This window comes from Hemiscyllium ocellatum, chromosome 22 (assembly GCF_020745735.1).
Source record: "Hemiscyllium ocellatum isolate sHemOce1 chromosome 22, sHemOce1.pat.X.cur, whole genome shotgun sequence".
NCBI lineage: Eukaryota > Metazoa > Chordata > Chondrichthyes > Orectolobiformes > Hemiscylliidae > Hemiscyllium > Hemiscyllium ocellatum.
Genome location: NC_083422.1, coordinates 42818231 through 42839903, shown reverse-complemented (window position 1 = coordinate 42839903; position 21673 = coordinate 42818231). Strand labels below are relative to the sequence as shown.

General features: G+C 39.3%; 1 protein-coding gene across 4 annotated transcripts in view; it reads left to right on the top strand.

Moving 5' to 3' along the window:
* shtn1 (shootin 1) overlaps positions 1 to 21673 on the top strand; it is a 106251-nt gene that overhangs the window by 67366 nt on the left and 17212 nt on the right. For all 4 annotated transcript variants that reach the window (XR_009645883.1, XR_009645884.1, XM_060842454.1 and 1 more), the window contains 5 exons: positions 102 to 183; positions 7557 to 7651; positions 9218 to 9364; positions 20140 to 20293; positions 21492 to 21603. Coding sequence is in view for 2 of the 4 variants with exons in the window: in XM_060842454.1 (XP_060698437.1) it covers positions 102 to 183; positions 7557 to 7651; positions 9218 to 9364; positions 20140 to 20293; positions 21492 to 21603 (590 nt within the window). In the remaining 2 variants the exon portion in view is untranslated. The remainder of the gene's footprint in view (positions 1 to 101; positions 184 to 7556; positions 7652 to 9217; positions 9365 to 20139; positions 20294 to 21491; positions 21604 to 21673) is intronic.

Sequence of the window (21673 nt, the reverse complement as noted above, 5' to 3'; positions counted from 1 at the left end):
TATTATAGGGAATTTTATATTTTAAGTGAATTTAAGTAAGTTTTGCTGTTTATATGCTGCTTGTATTAAGTATAATGATGTATTTTTATTCTTATTTCTAGCTACAGAAGGAAGAGCAGAGAAACATTGATCTGGCTGCAGAGATTGATAAGCAGAATCAACTTCTAGCCAAGTACAACAAAGGTTTAATTTCTTATCTCCGATAAAACTATGGAATTAGAACAATGATTAATTGTTAAATCAGAGAAATAACTACTGGTTTTCAAAAATGCCATAAGACTTACTAAATGCTACTGTAAAGTCTTTGAGTCTCAACAACAATGATAGATAAAAATAATTAATTTCATTTCAACATACGTATACCGAGTATAGTCTAATATGGCTTTGGATTATCAATGAATAAGTGTGTATTTCCTGAATCATTAATATTTTATTGGCATCATTCTCAATCCATAACTACTCAGTTACAATAGGCATTAGAAATAAGGTGGATGAGCTTGAGGCTCTTTTGGAAATTGGCAGATACGATATTGTGGGGATAACTGAGACGTGGCTTCAAGTGAACAGGGCCTGGGAAATGAACATTCAAGGCTACATGTGCTTTCGTAAGGAGAGACTGATGGGCAGAGGAAGTGAGGTGGCCATGTGGGTAAGGGATGACATTCAGTCCCTTGCTCGGGGGGAACCTAGACTCAGGGGATGTAGAGTCAGTGTGGATAGAGCTGAGAAATTCTAAGGGTAAAAAGACCCTCTTGGGAGTTATCTACAGGTCCCCAAACAGTAGTCTGGATGTTGGATGTAAGTTGAATCAGGAGCTGAAATTGACCTTTTGCAAAGATGTTACTACAGTTGTTATGGGGGATTTCAACGTGAAGGTAAACTGAGAGAATCAGGATGGTATTGGACCTCAAGAAAGAGACTTTGTGGAGTGCCTCCGAGATAGATTCTTCGAACAGCTGGTGTTGGAGCCTACCAGGGAGAAGGCAATTCGAGATCTGGTATTGTGCAACGAACCAGAATTGATCAGTGACCTCCAAGTGAAAGGAGCCATTGGGAAGTAGTGACCATAATACAATAAGGTTCAATCTGCAATTTGAGAGGAAGAGGGTAGAATCGGAAGTGACAATATTTCAGTTGAATAAAGGGAACTATGGAGCTATGAGGGAGGAGCTGGCACAAGTTCAATGGTGTAATACCTTAGCAGGAATGACAGTGGAGGAACAATGGCAGATATTTCTGTGTATAATGCAGAAGATGCAGGATCAGTTCATTCCAAAAAGGAAGAAAGATCCTAGGAGGAGGCATGGGATGCCGTGGCTGACGAGAGAAGTTAAGAAAAATATAAAGTTAAAAGAGAAAAAGTATAACATAGCAAAGATAAGTGGGAAAACGGAGGACTGGGAAGCTTTTAAAGAACAACAGAGGATTAGTAAGAAGGAAATACACAGAGAAAAAATGAGGTACGAAGGTAAACTGGCCAAAAATATAAAGGAGGATAGTAAAAGCTTTTTAAAGTATGTGAAAGGCAAAAAAATGGTTAAGACTAAAATTGGGCCCTTGAAGACAGAAACAGGGGAATATATTACGGGGAACAAAGAAATGACAGAAGAATTGAATTGTTACTTCAGATCTGTGTTCACTGGGGAAGACACAAACAATCTCCCTGAGGTAGCAGTGGCTGAAGGACCTGCACTTAAGGGAATTTATATTGCCAGGAATTGATGTTTGAGAGACTGTTAGGTCTAAAGGTTGGTAAGTCTCCGGGGCCTGATGGTCTACATCCCAGGGTACTGAAGGAGGTGGCTCGAGAAATCGTGGATGCGTTGGTGATTATTTTCCAGAGTTCGATAGATTCGGGATCAGTTCCTGCGGATTGGAGGGTGGCTAATGTACCACTTTTTAAGAAAGGTGGGGGAGAGAAAGCAGGAAATTATAGACCAGTTAGTCTGATCTCAGTGGTGAGAAAGATGCTGGAGTCTATTATAAAGGATGAAATTACGACACATCTGGATAGTAGTAACAGGATAGGTCAGAGTCAGCATGGATTTATGAAGGGGAAATCATGCTTGACAAATCTTCTGGAATCTTTTGAGGATGTAACTCTGAAGATAGACAAGGGAGATCCAGTAGATGTAGTGTACCTGGACTTTCAGAAAGTTTTGATAAAGTCCCACCTAGGAGGTTAGTGAGCAAAATTAGGGCGCATGGTATTGGGGGCAAAGTACTAACTTGGATTGAAAGTTGGTTGGCTGACAGGAAACAAAGAGTAGTGATAAACGGCACCATTTTCGAATGGCAGGCAGTGACCAGTGGGGTACCGCAGGGATCAGTGCTGGGACCGCAGCTTTTTACAATATATATTAATGATGTAGAAGATGGTATTAGTAATACCATTAGCAAATTTGCTGATGATACTAAGCTGGGTGGCAGGGTGAAATGTGAGGAGGATGTTAGGAGATTACAGGGTGGCCTGGACAGGTTAGGTGAGTGGTCAGATGAATGGCAGATGCAGTTTAATGTGGATAAATGTATAGTTATCCACTTTGGTGTCAAGAACAGGAAGGCAGATTACTACCTAAATGGAATCAAAATGGATCTATACAAAAGAGATCTGAGTGTTCTTGTGTACCAGTCAATGAAGGTAAGCATGCAGGTACAGCAGGTAGTGAAGAAGGCTAATAGCATGCTGGTCTTCATAACAAGAGGGATCGAGTATAGAAGCAAAAAGGTTCTTCTACAGCTGTACAGGGCCCTGGTGAGACCACACCTGGAGTACTGCGTGTAGTTCTGGTCTCCAAATTTGAGGAAAGCCATTCCGGCTATTGAGGGCGTGCAGTGTAGGTTCACGAGGTCAATTCCTGGAATGACGGGACTACCTTACGCTGAAAGACTGGAGCGACTGGGCTTGTATACCCTTGCGTTTAGAAGGCTGAGAGGGGATCTGATTGAGACATATAAGATTATTAAAGGATTGGACACTCTGGAGGCAGGAAACATGTTTCCGCTGATGGGTGAGTGCCGAACCAGAGGACACAGCTTAAAAATATGGAGTAGACCATTTAGGACAGAGATGAGGAGAAACTTCTTCACTCAGAGAATGGTGGCTGTGTGGAATGCTCTGCCCCAGAGGGAGTGGAGGCCGAGTTTCTGGATTCATTTAAGAAATAGTTGGATAGAGCTCTCAAGGATATCAAGGGTTATGGAGATAAGGCAGGAACAGGATACTGATTAAGGATGATCAGCCATAATCATATTGAATGGTGGTGCAGGCTCGAAGGGCAGAATGGCCTACTCCTGCACCTATTGTCTATTGTCTATTATGGCTGCCTCAGGACCATTTGATACAGGAACATCATCTATTCTTCTGATCTTCATAATTTATCAATATTCGTCCTTCAGGTAGCCTCCTTGATTATTTGTTGGTTGCTAACCATCAGTATTTGGCATGGTTTTACTACAGGTCAGGGTGAGGAGACAGACCCTAAGTCTGCTTCAGCTGGAATGGGGATCAAAGCCTGCACTGCTGGTGTTATTTTGAACTATATACCAACCATCTAGCTGATTGAGCTAACCAGCATTCCCTCTCCATTAACATTCTTTCTTTCTAAATGCAAGCAAGTGATTCCTTTCTATTGGTGATTTATTCTATTCTTTCTTAAGGTTGTGCCTTTAAACAAAAGAAATGTGTAAAGGCATACAACCACCTTTGATAACATTAGAGTTCATCAGTTCTAGATACTTAGAATAGAATAGAATCCTCACAATGTAAAAACAGGCCATTCAGGCCAACAAATCCGCACTGACCCTCTGAAAAACATCCTACCCAACCCCATTCCCCTATCCTTTCTCTGTAACCCTGCATTTCCCATGGCTAATCCACTTAGTCTATGCATCCCTGAACATCATGGGCAATTTAGCATGGACTGTAGAAGGAAATCCATGCAGACACCGGAGAATGTGCAAACTGCACATAGACAGTTGCCCAAGGGTGGAATTGAACCCGGATCCCGAGCACTGTGAGGCAGCAGTGCTAACCACCGAACTGCCCAAATATTACCTTTTTGTATTCATTTGTGGCACTTGGGCATGGCTGGCTGCCCAGCATTGATAGCCCATCCCTTTTTGTCCTTGAGAAGCTGGTGGTCAACTGTCTAAATTGATTGTGGTTAGCTTGTCTACCAGCATAATTCATTGTTGTAATTTCACTGCTCAAGATTTTACAACTACTCAGCTTCTCAAAAGTTCTACCTAAGCAATGATACAGTTTCTTTGATGATCTTGGTCTAAATTTTTTTCATAATTATTCTCTATTTAAAGACTGACGAAATGTAATTAATATTCATGGACTTAAACCATAAACTGTGAACACAGCATTTTTATTTCCTAAGTCTCCATGGTAACAATATGACTTGTGTGGTTAAGGAGTGGAAACCTGTTTCTGTTTTAATCATGAAATTTGCTGGAGGAGTAACTAATCAGTCATAGAGTCTATAAACTGGCCCAGAGCTAAAAACAGAAAGTGTAAAAAAAAGGTCAGATGTAATATAATTCTCCATAATAAACATTGGCTTTAAATTCAACCAAGCGGAGATATGAAACATGCTTCAAATGTTCTGTCAATAAAGATTGAATAAAACCATTAAGAGTGTTTTAAGACCTATCCTTCTCTTTAACTATTTAGGGAAAGTGGAATCTATGGGGAGAAAATATTGGTTCACAGAAATCAAACAGTAATCACAGTGTTATTGAAATTGTGAAGCATATTGATTAATACCTGCCGGCCTTTTACAAAACATTGTTCTAGTTAATGCATAATGCTGCTTTTTAAAAAAAGAAGAAACTACAACAAATTCCCAAGTTTCCTTGCTGTTACCTTGAAAAGATAAAGGCAGTGAGTGATTTCCCTTCACCTGCAACTATGTATGAATGGGAACAAAAGGAAATGGAAGTATTCCTTCCTATTATCCCTATTGCTAAGTCTTTTGCACAAAATGCATTGTTCTTTAAACGAGAGCATGGCATTGTCAGATGAGCCTCCACCTTCTCCATGAGCAATTTAGGTGATAAAATCAATTCAGTTAGGGAAGCTGGACATTGTCCATCCAGTTCCACCACCCAGAGCCTCTACTCTAGCAATAAAAAAACTGGTGCTCCATCTAGTGATGTGAAAGAGAACAAGCAAAATATGTTCGACTCAAAGGAGTAAGAGTTATTTATAATAGAAATGTGTCCTTGATGGGGTTATTCAGTGCAGAATTTGGAATTTGTTTACTGTAAAGTGAAATGCTTTAGCCATGCACAGACTTTAAATGTTCTTCCTGACATTTCATTTCAAAAGAGATGTAGTTTAGTTAGTTTTTTTTAAATATTACAGTCTCAGCTGATGTTACTACTGGACAAGTTATATCCCAGAATGTAACCTGGCTTGATAGATCATATTTTGTTCTTTTTTCCAAAACTTATTATGGTGGTCCTTCACTGAAGCACAATAACACCAAGCTGCAGATTGTATTTTAATGGTTAAACCGATATATTACAAACAAGAAAAAAATTAAAACTAGCCAAGGTATCTACATGTAACACAGTTTAAACTATTTCAAACTCCTGGCAAACAACAAAAAAATCCCATCTCCTCCCCAACATCAGAGGCAGATAGTGGGGATGCTGGTATTGTTACTGGGCTAGTAAATGAGAACACCAGGCTAATGTTCCGAGACATATATTTGAAACCAACCATGGGAGATGGTGAAATTTAATTTTAATTAGGATGAATTTGGAATCAAAACCTAGTTTATTAACTATCATGTGGTCACTGTTAATTGTCACACAAATTCATTTGGTTCACTAATGTCCTTTATGGAAGGAAAGCTTCCTTCCTTACTAGATCCAGACCCACTGTGATGTGGAGGGTTCTTAGCTGCCCTCCTGGGCAAATAGGTATGGGCAATAGCTGTTGGCCTTGCCAACGATGCCCACTTCTGATGAATAAAAAAATCAATTTAAAATTAACCAAAACCTAGAGAAACTTTCCTTTCCAATAAACCTTTATGTTAATTTAACTGCTTTTCCATTCCAGTTCTGAGAGATCAGAAGTCTTCCCCTTGTCCACTCAACCCACTTAGATTTCCTCAGTGCCTTAATAATCTGCAGAGTTCTAACCAAACATCCTGGAAGTTTTCACAAACTACAGTCCTTACACTGAAGTAACCACTATCAACTATTTCTAACTCTACAAGCAAGTCAATTTGCATTTGACGCCAGTCGGGTCTTCTTTGAACTGATTAAAAGCTTTTCATTGTCTAGATTCTCTCTTAAATGTTTCACTTTTCATACAATTAAGAAAAAGTACTGATACTGTAGATTCAAATATTTTCATGCATGTGACTTCTGATAATCCATTAATGGCATTCAGGTTTGCAACACATAATCTTATTTTTCACTCAGGTTGAAGGGACATATGTTACACACACACACAGTCATAGAGATGTTCAGCACGGAAACAGACCGTTCGGTCCAACTTGTCCATGCCGACCAGATATCCCAACCCAATCTCGTCCTACCTCCCAGCACCCAGCCCATATCCCTCCAAACCCTTCCTGTTCATATACCCATCCAAATGCCTTCTAAATGTTGCAATTGTACCAACCTCCACCACCTCTTCTGGCAGCTCATTCCATACACGTACCACCCTCTGCATGAAAAAGATGCCTCTTAGGTCTCTTTTATATCTTTTACCCCTCACCCCTAAACCTATGCCCTCTTTTTCTGGACTCTCCCAATCCAGAGAAGCGACTTTGTCTATTTACCCTATCCATGCCCCTCATGATTTTATAAACCTCTATAAGGTCACCCTTCAGCCTCCAACACTCCAGGGAAAACAATCTGAACCTATTCAACCTCTCCCTATAGCTCAAATCCTCCAACCCTGATAACATCCTTGTAAATCTTTTCTGAACCCTTTCAAGTTTCACAACATCTTTCCGATAGGAAGGAGACCGTAATTGCATGCAATATTCCAACAGTGTCCGAACCAATGTCCTATACAGCTGCAACATGACCTCCCAACTCCAGTACTCAATATTGTAAGGTAACCTTCTTCACTGTCCACTGCACCTCCAATTTTGGTGTCATCTGCAAACGTACTAACTATACCTCTTATGCTCATCCAAATCATTTGTATAAATGATGAAAAGTAGTGGACCTAGCACCGATCCTTTTGGCACTCCACTGGTCACAGGCTACCAGTCTGAAAAACAACCCTCCACCACCAACTCTGTCTTCTATCTTTGAGCCAGTTCTGTATCCAAATGGCTAGTTTTCCCTGTATTCCATGAGATCTAACCTTGCTAATCAGTCTCCCATGGGGAACCTTGTTGATTGCATTCCTGAAATCCATATAGATCACATCTACTGCTCTGCTGTCATCAATCCTCTTTGTTACTTCTTCATCTATGAATTAAGTAAAAATATTTACTAATACAGAAAGTAACTTTTGTTCAAAATATGGTATAACTATAATGTAATCTAAAAAAAATTAAAATTTGTGTTTCTGTAAGTTTCCATTTTGGCCCTGGAGGAATATGAGGACCTGGAAAAAAGTCTGGATCTGGAGAAGGATCTCCGAAAGGAGGCAGAAACTTTTGCCCATGAGGTACAAAAGTTAATATCAGATCAATGAAATACAGTGTATCTGAATGGTTACATTTTCAAGACTACAAAAAACAGTATATTCCCAGTATTGGTGTTGAATTTGAGACCCTCATCATGTTACTTGTTTGAAATATTATTTTTGATTGGCATATTGTTTAATAAATGTTAACTAGCATTGTCCTCCAAGTACGTTGATAACATACATCAATTGTTGTCAGATTAAGCATTGAGTCAAATATGCTGTAATAATCAGATAAGAACATATGGATAAAATATACTTACCATGATCTCTCTCCACTCTACCCTCCTATACAATTTTCTACTTGAGATGCAAAGAAAACAATCATTGCACCCCACCTCCCCCCCTCAACCTAGTTTATGACAGCTCTTCAAGCATTTGCTGGGATTGGAGTGTCCAAACTCTTTGTCTTGGCCAGCCACTTAAGCTCAAACAATGGAACTTTATAGGAGAAAGTGAGGACCGCAGATGCTGGAGATCAGAATCGAGAGTGTGGTGCTGGAAAAGCACAGCAGGTCAGGCAGCATCCAGGAAGCAGGAGAATCAACATTTCAGGCAAGAGCCCTTCATCAGGAACCCTTTGTAGACTACCTGTAATGTTTATATCATCTGGAGTTCCTCTAAAACAGCCCCTTCCAAATCTCTGGCTTAAAAATTACATCAGGACAAACTAACAAGCAAGAAATAAAAGTGTAAAGTCTAGCAATGTGCCAGGCTTTTGTGAGCTTGACTTTCAGAATGCATCAGCTGCCTGAAAGTCTACATATACACTGCTTGTTCAAGCTAACCAGCAATTTCCATGTCATAGAATGGTTATATGCCTTTTTTAGTTTTGAGATTCATATTTTATACCACACCTAGGTGCAGCTGGGGACAATTGTAAAGTGTAACAAGGACAGTTGTTTCATTAAACTAAAATTTTGGTTAAATTGGATGATGGGACAAGCAATGACACAGGTTAGTTGCTTTGTCAGGAAAAGAATTTAACTTGTAGGTTGTTGGAGCCATTAAACATATTTGTCATTATCTGAAAGAATCAAAAAACAACACTGAAGGCATAAAACTAGACTTTGATGGTATGGGGGAAATGAAAATGCAGTGATATAGTCATTGGGCTGAGAGAGACCTGGAGGACATGGACTTTGTGTATGCAATATAATATAAGCAAAAAAAAAAGTGGATGTATGACTGGACTAAATCATTGAAAAGAGGTGTGTGGAGACAATGCACTCTTTAGGAGCATCTAAATTGATGGTAAAAAGCGAGTTGGCCAGAACACCATAAGCTAAAGCATAAATGATGAATTTGAGAAGAAACTATTTATTCATGAGCCTAGCATTAGTGTGAGGCTATGAGCCTTCCATAGTGATTGGTACCATTCCAGGCATTAGATTTGATGATGATGAAAATGACTCTCAAAACAGGCAGGCACAAATTTCCTAAGATGGATAACATGGGGAAAAGATCACCAGTGGTCATGTTGTAAACTAAATAATAAATTTGTTGAGAAGTGTGATTGCAGTTTAAATAAATTTGTCTTCACGGCAGATGCTTTTGGAACAAAAGAAACTTAAAAGGCAAAGTCAAATTCTTATTCAGAAGATGGTGCCTAATGAGCAGTTGATGAAAGCACTTGATGACCTTGCTATTGTCACAGAGACTATAGAGGAGGAGCGAATTCTGCATGAGAAAAAGGTAAGATGTACTAGTGAGATTAGTCCTGGAAAAAAATGTGCTACTTTAATAGAAGTTCATTTTGGCATGAAAGGCTTGACATTTTTGCTGATTCCTAGTTTACTGAACAGAGGTGAAAACTTTCCTTACTAAACCACATCAGAGGTCAATTCAGAGTCAACACATTGATGTCAGAATGAAATGATATATAGGGCTGAAACATATATATGCTGATATCTTTCCTTTCCTAAAGTACATTTATGGACAAAATGAATTTTAAGAGAACCTAATTTTGTCACTCCATAGTCTTTTAATATGGAGGTCTACAGCACAGAAAAAGGCCCTTCAATTTAGCAAGTCTTCCAATCCATGTCTTAAACTTGATGCAGTCTGCAGACTATAGTTTAAAGTTTATATATAACTAATATAAACACTTTATAATTTTCTTAGCACTTTGATTGTTGACAATGTTTTAAATTCCAATTTTTACAAAAAAAAAGCCATGTCAATTTCTGAAACTGCCACGGTAGAATTTGAAACCACTGTTACATGATTTGTCCAAACCTCAGTGACAGCTCCTGCAATGATCTTTCAGCAACACAAATTTTATTGTGATTTTTTTTTGTCTGTTAAAGGACATCCATTTGATCCACACACAGTTTTATATATATTGACTGATGAGTAAAATTATTAATATTTAAGTTACTGATAAGAAACATAAGAATGTGAGGGTAAATTAAAGTGTCTTACTGGAAAACAGGATGGAGTAAAATTTTGGGTCTTATTAATGTGAGATCATGGATGACAATAGGCAGGCCACATCACTCAGAAAAGCTAAGAACCAAAGGACCTGAGACAGGCTGTCAGCAACATCCAGAAGAGCTGTCAAAGTGAGGACCCACATGACAGGCAGCTATCATCACCTAGAGGAGTAGGTAAGAAAAATAGGCAGTCAGTAGCACTTAAATGCTTTCATCAAATGAGTGGAGCTGCAGGACAAAAATATTAAAATTCCAACCAAAAATCATGAACAAAATGAGATTTTCTTTGCAAAACAAATCACTGTTTTCTAACAGAATTTGCAATAGAAGTGGAATCATTCAATCAAGTCAAACGTGGCTGGTGAGAATAAACAGTTCACTTGTCATCAGCTTCAAGGTTAAAGTTGTTTCTGAATTTTGCTTATTGCTGGACTTGAAGATCTGATAACAACTGTTGAATTGTCTCCAAATTGATTTGCATGCCTGGATCTCAACTTGGAGAGTTTGCTTTGCAGCATATTTTGTGTATCATTCTGGGAGTGACTAATAAAAAGTTCTCAATTCGGTAAGTCAGCATCACTTAAAAGAGAAATTGAAGTTATGACATCATGACAGGCAGTTAGCATCATCGAGAAGAGCAGATGAGAAATAAAAACCCTAAATCAGGGAGTCAGTTTCAGAGGATTCATTGGAGTTTGCTTTTCTTGTACTACAGAGAAAGGAATGAGCTATTTTGTGAGTCTGTGTTAAGTGATTAAGGTCTTTTCTATCCTTACGTTTTAACGTAGTATAAAAATTGATGATAAAGTTGACAAAACATAAAACACAACATAAATAATTGAATAATGTCATCAATTATTTAGAACTTGTTAACGGCAGCAAAATGTTTCAAGGCTGCAGCGTATGAGAGCTCATGGATGCTATTATGATCTAGGGCATATCCATCTGTGGCAAATGTTAAATGTTCAAGTGGTTGCTGCTCAGAGTTTGAACTGGAGGCTGAACCAAAGACATTGTGATGCATCAGGGAATGGGAAAGTTATCAAGATTCATTGAAGCAGGAGGCCATAACACAACTTACCATTGGATCTTCTGATTTGGTGAACAGTCAGGGACAAGGACAGAGCGATATGATTGTGAGAGAGGTAGGTAAGGGAACCCAGACAGCAGGATTGTCAGCCTCCACAATTGTCCAATAGGTTTGAGGTTTTCTCAGATTGATTGGATGAGATGGGGTGCTGCAGAGCGAATGAGCTAACTGACCATGGCACCATCACTGGGGGAGCAACAAAGAACGTAGTGGTAGTAGGTAATCATTGTGAGATGGATCAATACAATTCTTTTCAGTGAAGAACAAGTATTGCTTGTCCAGTGCCAGAATGTTTGCTCAGGACTTGAGCAAAATTTGCAATATCGTAGAATCCCGACAGTGTGGAAACAGATCCTTCGGCCCAACACGTCCACACCAACCCTCCAAAGAGTAATCCACCCAGACTTATTGCCCTACCCTAGTATCCTATGTCTACCACTGACTAATGCACGTAGCCTACACACCCCTAAACACTATGGGCAATTTAGCATGGTCAGTTCACCTGTACTGCACATCTTTGGATCATGGGAGGAAACCTGAGCACCTGGAGGAAACCCATGTAAACACAGGGAGAATGTACAAACTGCACACAGACTGGAATTGAACCCGGGTTCCTAGTGCTGTGAGGCAGCAGTGTTAACCACTGAGCCACTAGGTCGTGATGATGTAAATATGAGGGATGAAGATTCAGTCAATGTCAGTGCCAATGACGTAGGTAGCACAAGGAGAGAGGTTCGACACAGACAGTATGAGGAGCCAGGCACTAAATAATAATGCAGAACCTCAAAGCTTATGGTTTTTGACTTGTTAACTGAGCCACATGCAATTTGGCATAAGATATGAAAAGCTGGATAGATGAATACGTGGCTCAAAGATTGGTATGGAAGATGTGGTTTTATGTTTCATTGGCCACTGGCATCAATACTATAAAAAGTGGAAGCTTTACCAGTGATAAAGTCAACACAAACATTCAAACAAGAACAAGAGTAGGCCACTTGGTCCTTTGAGCCTGCTCCACTGTTCAATAAGATCATGCCCGATAATTGTTCATCCCTTGATAATCAAGAATTTATTTGTCTCTGCCAAAAAAAATTTAAAGATTCTGCATTGACTGCTTTTTTGAAGAATGGAATTTCAAGGACTGAGTCCTCTGAGAGAAAAGATATTTCCAAGTCATTACCTTAAATTGGTGACCACTTTTTTGTACTTGAGCAGAGCAGAGACTAGTGTTCTTGCAAATCATGTAACTAAGGGAGTAGATAGGAGTTTAAATACTGGTGACAAAGGATGAAATGTGGCATGATATGATATATCAAAGATAGATTCGACGAGGAAAATAGTAATATGGAAAGTGAGGGTCAGAGAATGGCAGAAAGAGGCAGAGCAAAAACCCAGAACTATACCTGCAATCAAGTCTAAACACTACACAGATATCAAAAAGACAAAGGTATATGTTCTGAAGGTATCTGAAAGAATGTAGTATTCATAACAATGTTAACAAATTGAGAGCACACTTTCAAGTAAGTACAATGACTGCAGATTGACAAGGATTGGGTCCTGAGCTGAAGGATAGGTGACTTTCAGGAAGAATAGGATGCTAGGTAAATGTGAAGGGGTAGCACTTATACTGAAAGATGGCTTTCTTTGTCTGTTCTTCTCCCTTTTTAAACTGCTGTTGTTTTGACTTTTTTTCCAAAGTTACAAAATAATGCAACAGCATATGAAACAGTAATTGCTGCTCCTGGAATTCGAGGAATTCACCTCCAGCATCTAACATAGCTCAAAAAAAGGAGCAGCTCTTACAGCCCAAAATTTTTCCCATCCTCCGTTTTGGATTACCCCTCATCCCTCTTGTTATGAAGGCCAGCATGCTATTAGCCTTTTTCACTACCTGCTGTACTTGCATGCTTACCTTCATTGACTGGTGTACAAGAACACGCAGATTTTTTGTACTGCCCCTTTACCTAAATTGATTCCATTTAGGTAGTAATCTGCCTTCCTGTTCTTGACACCAAAGTGGATAACCATACATTTATCCACATTAAACTGCATCTGCCATGCATCTGACCACTCACCTAACCTGTCCAGGTCACCCTGTAATCTCCTAACATCCTCCTTACATTTCACCCTGCCACCCAGCTTAGTATCATCAGCAAATTTGCTAATGGTATTACTAATACCATCTTCTATATCATTAACATATATTGTAAAAAGTTGCAGTCCCAGCACTGCTCCCTGCGGTACCCCACTGGTCACTGCCTGCCATTCCGAAATGGAACCGTTTATCACTACTCTTTGTTTCCTATCAGCCAACCAACTTTCAATCCAAGTTAGTACTTTGCCCCCAATACCATGCGTCCTAATTTTGCTCACTAACCTCCTATGTGGGACTTTATCAAAAGCTTTCTGAAAGTCCAGGTACACTATATCTACTAGATCTACCTCGTCCATCTTCAGAGTTATATCCCCAAAAAATTCCAGAAGATTAGTCAAGCATGATTTCCCCTTCATAAATCCATGCTGACTTTGACCTATCCTGTTACTACTATCCAGATGTGTTGTAATTTCATCCTGACTCCAGCATCTTTCCCACCCTGAGGTCAGACTAACTGGTCTATAATTTCCTGCTTTCTCTCTCCCACCTTTCTTAAAAAGTGGTACAACATTAGCCACCCTCCAATCCGCAGGAACTGATCCTGAATCTATCGAACTCTGGAAAATAATCACCAACGCATCCACGATTTCTCGAGTCACCTCCTTCAGTACGCTGGGATGTAGACCATGAGGCTCCTTCAGACCTAACAGTCTCTCCATCACCAATTCCTGGCAAATATAAATTCCCTTAAGTGCCCTTCAGCCACTGTTACCTCGGGAGATTTCTTGTGTCTTCCCCAGTGAACACAGATCTGAAGTAACAATTCAATTCTTCTGCCATTTCTTTGTTCCCCGTAATATGTTCCCCTGTTTCTGTCTTCAAGTGCAGAAAATGTGTTGTTGGAAAAGTGCAGCAGGTCAGGCAGCATCCAAGGAGCAGGAGAATCGACGTGCTCCTTGGATGCTGCCTGACCTGCTGTGCTTTTCCAGCAACACATTTTCTGCTCTGATCTCCAGCATTTGCAGTCCTCACTTTTTCCTCTGTCTTCAAGGGCCCAATTTTAGCCTTAACCGGTAGGAGTATACTTAAAAGGGAAATCAGGAGGGCTAAAAGGGGACATGAGATAGCTTTGGCAAATTAAGGAGAATCCAAAGGGTTTTTACAATAACATTAAGGACAAAAGGTTAACTGGGAAAGAATAGGTCCCCTCAAAGATCAGCAAGGCAGCCTTTGTGTGGAGCCGCAGAAAATGGGGGAGATACTAAATGAGTATTTTGCATAAGCATTTACAGTGGAAAAGGATATTGAAGATATAGTAAGTAGTAAAATAGATGGTGACACCTTGCAAAATGTCCATATTACAGAAAAGGAAGTGTTGCATGTATTGAAATGCATAAAAGTGGATAAATGCCCAGGACCTGATCAGGTGTGCCCTAGAACTCTCTGGGAATCTAGAGAAGTGATTGCTGGCCCTCTTGCTGAGATATGTGTATCATCAATAGTCACAGGTGAGGTGCTGGGAGACTGGAGGTTGGCTAACGTGGTGCCACTGTTTAAGAAGGGTGGCAAGGACAAGTCAGGGAACTATAGACCAGTGAGCCTGACGTCAGTGGTGGGCAAATTGTTGGAGGGAACCCTGAGGGACAGGATGTACATGCATTTGGAAAGGCAAGGACTGATTAGGGATAGTCAACATGGCTTTGTGCATGGGAAATCATGTCTCACAAACTTGATTGAGTTTTTTGAAGAAGTAACAAAGATGGCAGAGTGGTAGATGTGATCTAGATGAACTTCAGTAAGGTGTTTGACAAGGTTCCCCATGGGAGACTGGTTAGCAAGGTTAGATCTCACAGAATACAGGGAGAACTAGCCATTTGTATACAGAACTGGCCCAAAGGTAGAAGATAGAGGGAGATGGTGGAGGGTTATTTTTCACACCGGAGGCCTGTGACCAGTGGAGTGCCACAAGGGTTGGTGCTGGGTTCTTTACAACAGGATATTGATTAGATGGGCCAGTGGGCTAAGAAGTGGCAGATTAAGTTTAATTCAGATATATGCAAGGTGCTGCATTTTGGGAAAGCGAATCTTAGCAGGACTTATACACTTCATGATAAGGTCCTAGGGAATGTTGCTGAACAAAGAGACCTTGGAGTGCAGGTTTATAGCTCCTTGAAAGTGGAGTCACAGGTAGTTAGAATAATGAAGAAGGCATTTGGTATGCTTCCCTTTATTGGTCAGAGTATTGCGTACAGGAGGTCATGTTGCGGCAGTACAGGTCATTGGTTAGGCCACTGTTGGAATATTGTATGCAATTCTGGTCTCCATCCTATCGGAAAGATGTTGTGAAACTTGAAAGGGCTCAGAAAAGATTTACAAGGATGTTGCTAGGGTTGGAGGATTTGAGCTGTAAGGAGAGGCTGAACAGGCTGGGACTGTTTTCCCTGGAGCGTCGGAAGCTGAATGGTGACCTGATAGAGGTTTATAAAATTATGAGGGGCATGGATAGGATAAATAGACAAAGTATTTTCCCTGGGTTGGGGGAGTCCAGAACTAGAGGGCATAGGTTTAGGGTGAGAGGGGAAAGATATAAAAGAGACCTAAGGGGCAACGTTTTCACACTCAGGGTGGTACGTGTATGGAATGAGCTGCCAGAGGAAGTGGTGGAGGCTGGTACAATTTTAACATTTAAAAGACATTTGGATAGGTATATGAATAGGAAAGGTTTAGAGGGATATGGGCCAGGTGCTGGCAGGTGGGACTAGATTGGGTTGGGATATCTGGTCAGCAAGGATGGTTGGACCAAAGGGTGTGTTTCCATGCTGTACATCTCTAAAACTTATAGAGTTTTAGCATTATATTACCAATTAATGGGCATTTTAAGGGCATTAAAGCTTGCAATGATGTTGCTAGGGATAGCAATTAACACCAAATGAGACATCCACAATATTACTAAACCCATTTCAGAACAAGTGGATAAGCTTGAGGTCAAATTTAAGGAATGTTTTCCATCTGAAGATAATCCTCAGATTGAATTTTTGTGCGCAATGGATCTGTTCATTCACTCTCGCAGTCAAACAATAAGCTGTCATTTTTCAGAGTCATTGAATTAGGAAGTGATCCAGCATTGGAATAATTATTCAAGACTCTGCCTTTGCAAACTCTCTGGCTTGAAGTAAAGACAGAATATGAACAACTTAGTAAAAAGCTATTAATAGGTTTTATCAAAAGTTGTTCTTAAGAAATAACTGCCCTTTTCTTCCATGTATCTTCTTGTTGAATTTTCATTGCTGACTTAAGTTATCAAAGTACTCAGTAGTGCTCAATATACTTGAACTCAGCATGTCTTTACTGCAAACGTCTCGTCAAATTGTGAATTTTCATTCCAGAACCAGTCATTGTTTCCACACGTATGACACCTAATGGAATACCTACCATATCATTTCCAAGCTTTGAGAATTTACATTGAATATAGCTGTCATCATACTTTCTCTTTGTAATCATATTCTGTTTCTTCTTAGCTGGAATATCTCCTTCAGATTTTTCCAATGTTTTTGATGAAATTATGCCAAATCTTTGAGACCTTGCTAGGTCATTTTTATTCTTATGGTATATCATTCCTGTCATAAAATAAATGTAAGCATCAGTTATAAAAAAGAACCAATGGTATTATTCCGCATCAGCATTTTCAACTGGCCCTACATGTGGGAGGATTATATAAAAAACAATCTAACATATAATGCCTTAATCTGACTGATCGTAGGGCATTATATGTGAAATTGCTCTTCAGATAATCCTCCCTTGTTATCATGTAAGCCTAGTTGAAAATGCTGTTGTGGAATAATGCCATTGGTCTGTGAAACAATCATTTATAAATATAGAGAAAACTGGCAATTAAATATAGGAATAATTTTATTCATAGTGACCCTCAACTGTGGACTCATGTATAGTGAGAATACAAATGTCTTTAAAAGTCTCCATGATAAGCAAAATGAAAATAGAAATGAAGCTGGGCTTGATACATTTTAACGCTCCAAGCTAAATACATGCGTACCCTGCAATTTTATTTCCCAGCTTGGAAGAGTGTCCCCATACTCATTTTTGGTTGGTGATACAGTTCCTTGTATTTTGTTTAGATTCATTTGTGTAAGATGGTGGAATGAAATTCATAGTTCAATAAAATTAGCTGGTTTAGGGGCTATAATTAAGTTGGTATGGTTAGGCAAATGCAGGTGATGAAGTGTTATGATATGTTGAGTGAAGTGTTCGTATGGACAGCTAATATAAACAAAAACTCATTACTCTCTGGAAACATTTTTTCTCATTCTGCGTTTTCAAATAAATCGCTATGGATAAAGAAACACCTTTATTCATTCATGGATATGACATGCTGGCTATGCTCATCCCCAAACACTCAGAGGGTATTTAAGAGTCAGCCATGTTGCTGTACATCTGGAATCACATGTAGGCCAAATGAGGTAAGGAAAACAAATTTCCTTCCCTAAAAGACATTATTGCCCCTGATGAGTTTTTATACAATTGGAAATGTTTTCATGGCCACAATTAAGCTAGCTGTTTTATTCCCTTTTTATCATTGAAATAAAACTCACCATCTGTCATGGTACGATTCAATGTCCCTTGAACATCAGCCTGGGATTCTGGATTGCTAATCCAGTGACATAACCACTATCTTCCTCTAATCCCTTATAACAGCTAATTGTCAAAAGCCCTTTAGACACACAGAAAACCCATATGTCACTAGTTCAGATTCAAAGATCCAAACTCAAGAATAAATGATATACATTTTATATATATATATATATATATACACACACACATACATACATACACACACATACATATGTGTATATATATATATATATACACACACACATATATATATATATGTGTGTATATCCATATATATATCTTTGAATTTGAACTAGTGACATATGTACAGGTCACTGGTTAGGCCACCTTTGGAATACTGCATGCAATTCTGGTTTCCCTACTATAGGAACGATGTTGTGAAACATGAAACAGTTCAGAAAAGATTTACAAGGATGTTGCTAGGGTTGGAGGGTTTGAGCTATAGGGAGAGGCTAAATTGGCTGGGGCTACTTTCCCTGGAGTGTCAGGGGCTGAGGGGTGACCTTGTAGAGGTTTATAAAATCATAAGGAACATGGAATAGTGTGAGTAGCCTAAGCCTTTTCTCCAGGGTAGGGGTGTCCAAAACTAGAGGGCTTAGGTTTAAAGTGATTGGGGAAAATTTTTGAAGTGGCTTAAGGGGCATGTTTTTTCATGGAGAAGATGGTGCATGTATGGAATGTTAGTAAGAGCTCTAGACCAAAAGTGTTTGGTTACAACATGAAGGGCTTATCTGATGCTCAGTAAGTTTATGCTCTGTGTATGAAAATTTGAGGAAGACACTGTCAGATTCTTTGAAATTACCTTTAAATTCTATGGTGTTTTGAAAATGGAAATTCACTCTGGTGTGAGTATGGGATTTTTGAATTAAAGGTGCTTTTGGGATTAAATGGAGTTAAATCTTTAAATATGTGTTCTATGTAAATGGTTTGCTTTATTCTATTTTATCTTCATTTCTTTGTGTAATAAACTTGAATTTTAATGTTAAGCCTAAATCTGTAGCATAACAAGCTTGTGTTTCAGTGAAAGACCACTTCATTAAAACAAAAAAAAAGACCTATCAAGCCAGATTTCAATCTGGGATCTGATTTGTCCAGTATAAACATTAGTTACAATCCATAATACTAGGGGACACTGTTTTTAAACTTAGTGGCCACTTTTTTATAACAGAGATGAGGGGAAATATTTTTCTGTCAGAGCATTGTGCAACTTTGGCACACTGCCCCTGGCAGTGGAGGGAGAGTCATTAAATATTTTTAAGGCAGAAGTAGGTTCTTGTTAAGAAAGGAAATCAAAAGTTATTGAGGATGGATGGGAAAATGGAAATTGAAACATAAACAAATCAGCTATGATATTATTGAAAGGCAGAGTGGGCTAGAGGGATCAAATGCAATGGTGCAGAAAAGATTTACAAGGGTTGGCGTGTTTGAGCTATTGGGAGATATTGAATAGGCTATGGGGTGTTTTCCCTTGAGAATCGGACGCTGAGCAGTGACCATATAGAAGTTTATAAAATCATGAGGGGCATAGATAGGATGAATAACCAAGGTCTTTATCCCAGGGTAAAGGAATCCAAAACTAGAGTGCATACATTTAAGGTGAGAGGTGAAAGTTTTAAAGGAACCTAAAGAGGCTTTTTTTTCATAGAGAGTGGTGCATGAATGGAATGAGCTGCTACAGGAAGCGGTGGAGGCTGGTACAAATGCAGCATTTAGAAGGCATGTGGATGGGTACATGAATAGGAAGGAGTCAAGAGTGTGATGCTGGAAAAGCACAGCAGGTCAGGCATCATCTGAGGAGCAGGAGAATCGTCATTGATGAAGGCTGTTGCCTGAAACATTGATTCTCTTGCTTCTTGGATGCTGCCTGACCTGTGCTTTTCCAGCACCACGCTCTTGCCTCTGATCTCCAGCATCTACAGTCCTCACTTTCCCCTTTTTTGAATAGGAAGGGTTGAGAGGGATATGGGCCAAATTCTGGCAAATGGGATTAGATTCATTTTAGGATATCTGGTTGGCATGGACGAGTTGGACTGAAGGGTCTGTTTTTTGTGCTGTACAACTCAATGACTTTATAATTCTAAATGTTTCTGCTTTACTTCTGCTTCCATTTCATATGTAAGTAACATAAAGACCTTTAACAGACACAGGGAACGTAGAGCAGATGTACATAATCAATGTAATCCTTTCCTCCTTATGCTGACAGCTAAAGGAGATGCAGGAACAATTAGATGATTGCACCCTTAAGAAGGAATTAAATTCACTGATGAAACAGCTTGAGCTTCTCAAAGAAGACAAAGAAGAACTCGAACTAAAATGCCAAAACTATTCCCAGCAAGTGAAAGATCTGAAACACACCAGTAAGTGTAATGTTGGCACTGTAATGTAATGTGGATTTGTAATAATGCAGTTTAACCTGGTGCTAATGCAAGCAAAGTAAAAACCAAAGAATGCTGTAAGTGCTCAGCAGGTCTGGGCAGTATTTGTGGAGAGAAAGGTAGAGTTACGTTTCGGGTCAATGACCACATATGCTGCTTGACTTCCAACATTCGCTGCTTTTATTTTTAATTCTGCGTCAAATGGCAAAGACCGAGTTTGACTTCTGAAAATTGTGTGCAAAATATTTTGAAAACATTTGTTTACTGATACCCCCAACAATGTTTGTGGAACTTTGAGCTTTTTGAATGTGGCTCTGAATTGGATTTGTGCTAGCATCAAAACTTCACATTTTTCCCAGCTTCTTCTGACATTGTGAGTTTTAGTCCACGACACAATGGTACCGTATGTTTTTCATGAAAGATTATTTATCTGCTTTTACACATTGTGTAACAACTTGTGTTTAAATTAATTTCCTCACATAGACATCTTGGAACTTTTTGTAATTGGAGAGGCTTCAGTAGGAATGAAAGAAAGGAAACAATCTCCAGAGAAGCTGGATGAAGGAACTTAAAGTATATCAAAATGAATGACTTTTAAAGCAGGAAGGAGGTGACCATTGAGAGGAAAACAGCTCAGAGCAGGGGCTGGCCCGCAGTGAGTGAATGGATGGGCATCAGTTGTGAAGTGGAGGAAACGAGACTCTGTTACATGATTTAGAGTATATGAGAACAGAGAATGAGATTGGCTCTCTCATGAAGAGTGAGATAAATAGTACTTTGAAAATAAAAGCAATAATTTTCAAATTGACTCACTGGAGGGAATTGGTGCAAAAAAGGATGTGGTCTGCAAGATTTTGGATGAAGCAGGGATATTGATTACGAAAGTAGTGAAGAAATGAAAGTTTTAGTAGTTAAAAATGGACAAAGGTTTCAATCAGAGCAGAGGTTGAGTGGTGCAGGCAATATTGATTGGTTGGAAGAAAGTGGTCTGGTAAGCAGCAAATGTGGTGGAGGATGGTGGAACAAAAGATAGTCATTTTGGAAGCTGCAGAAAATATTCACCTCAGCAACTGAAACCTAATTGATGTATCTTTTTTCATACACAGAATGTCATTATGATTCTCTATAACTTGCAAATACTCTTACCACTGGATTTAAAACTCTGATACCTCTGTTACAGTTGATGAGCTACAGAAGCAGATCCAACAAGCAGAAAAGTCAACGCTATCACTGCCGCCGCCACCACCTCCTCCGCCACCTCCAATGTCATCACCCTCTTCAAGTCCACTCAAGTAATAAAAGTATATTTTTTTCTAGAATCAGTTTTAGCGATATGTGATTCAGGGCTGTTTAAATTGTACT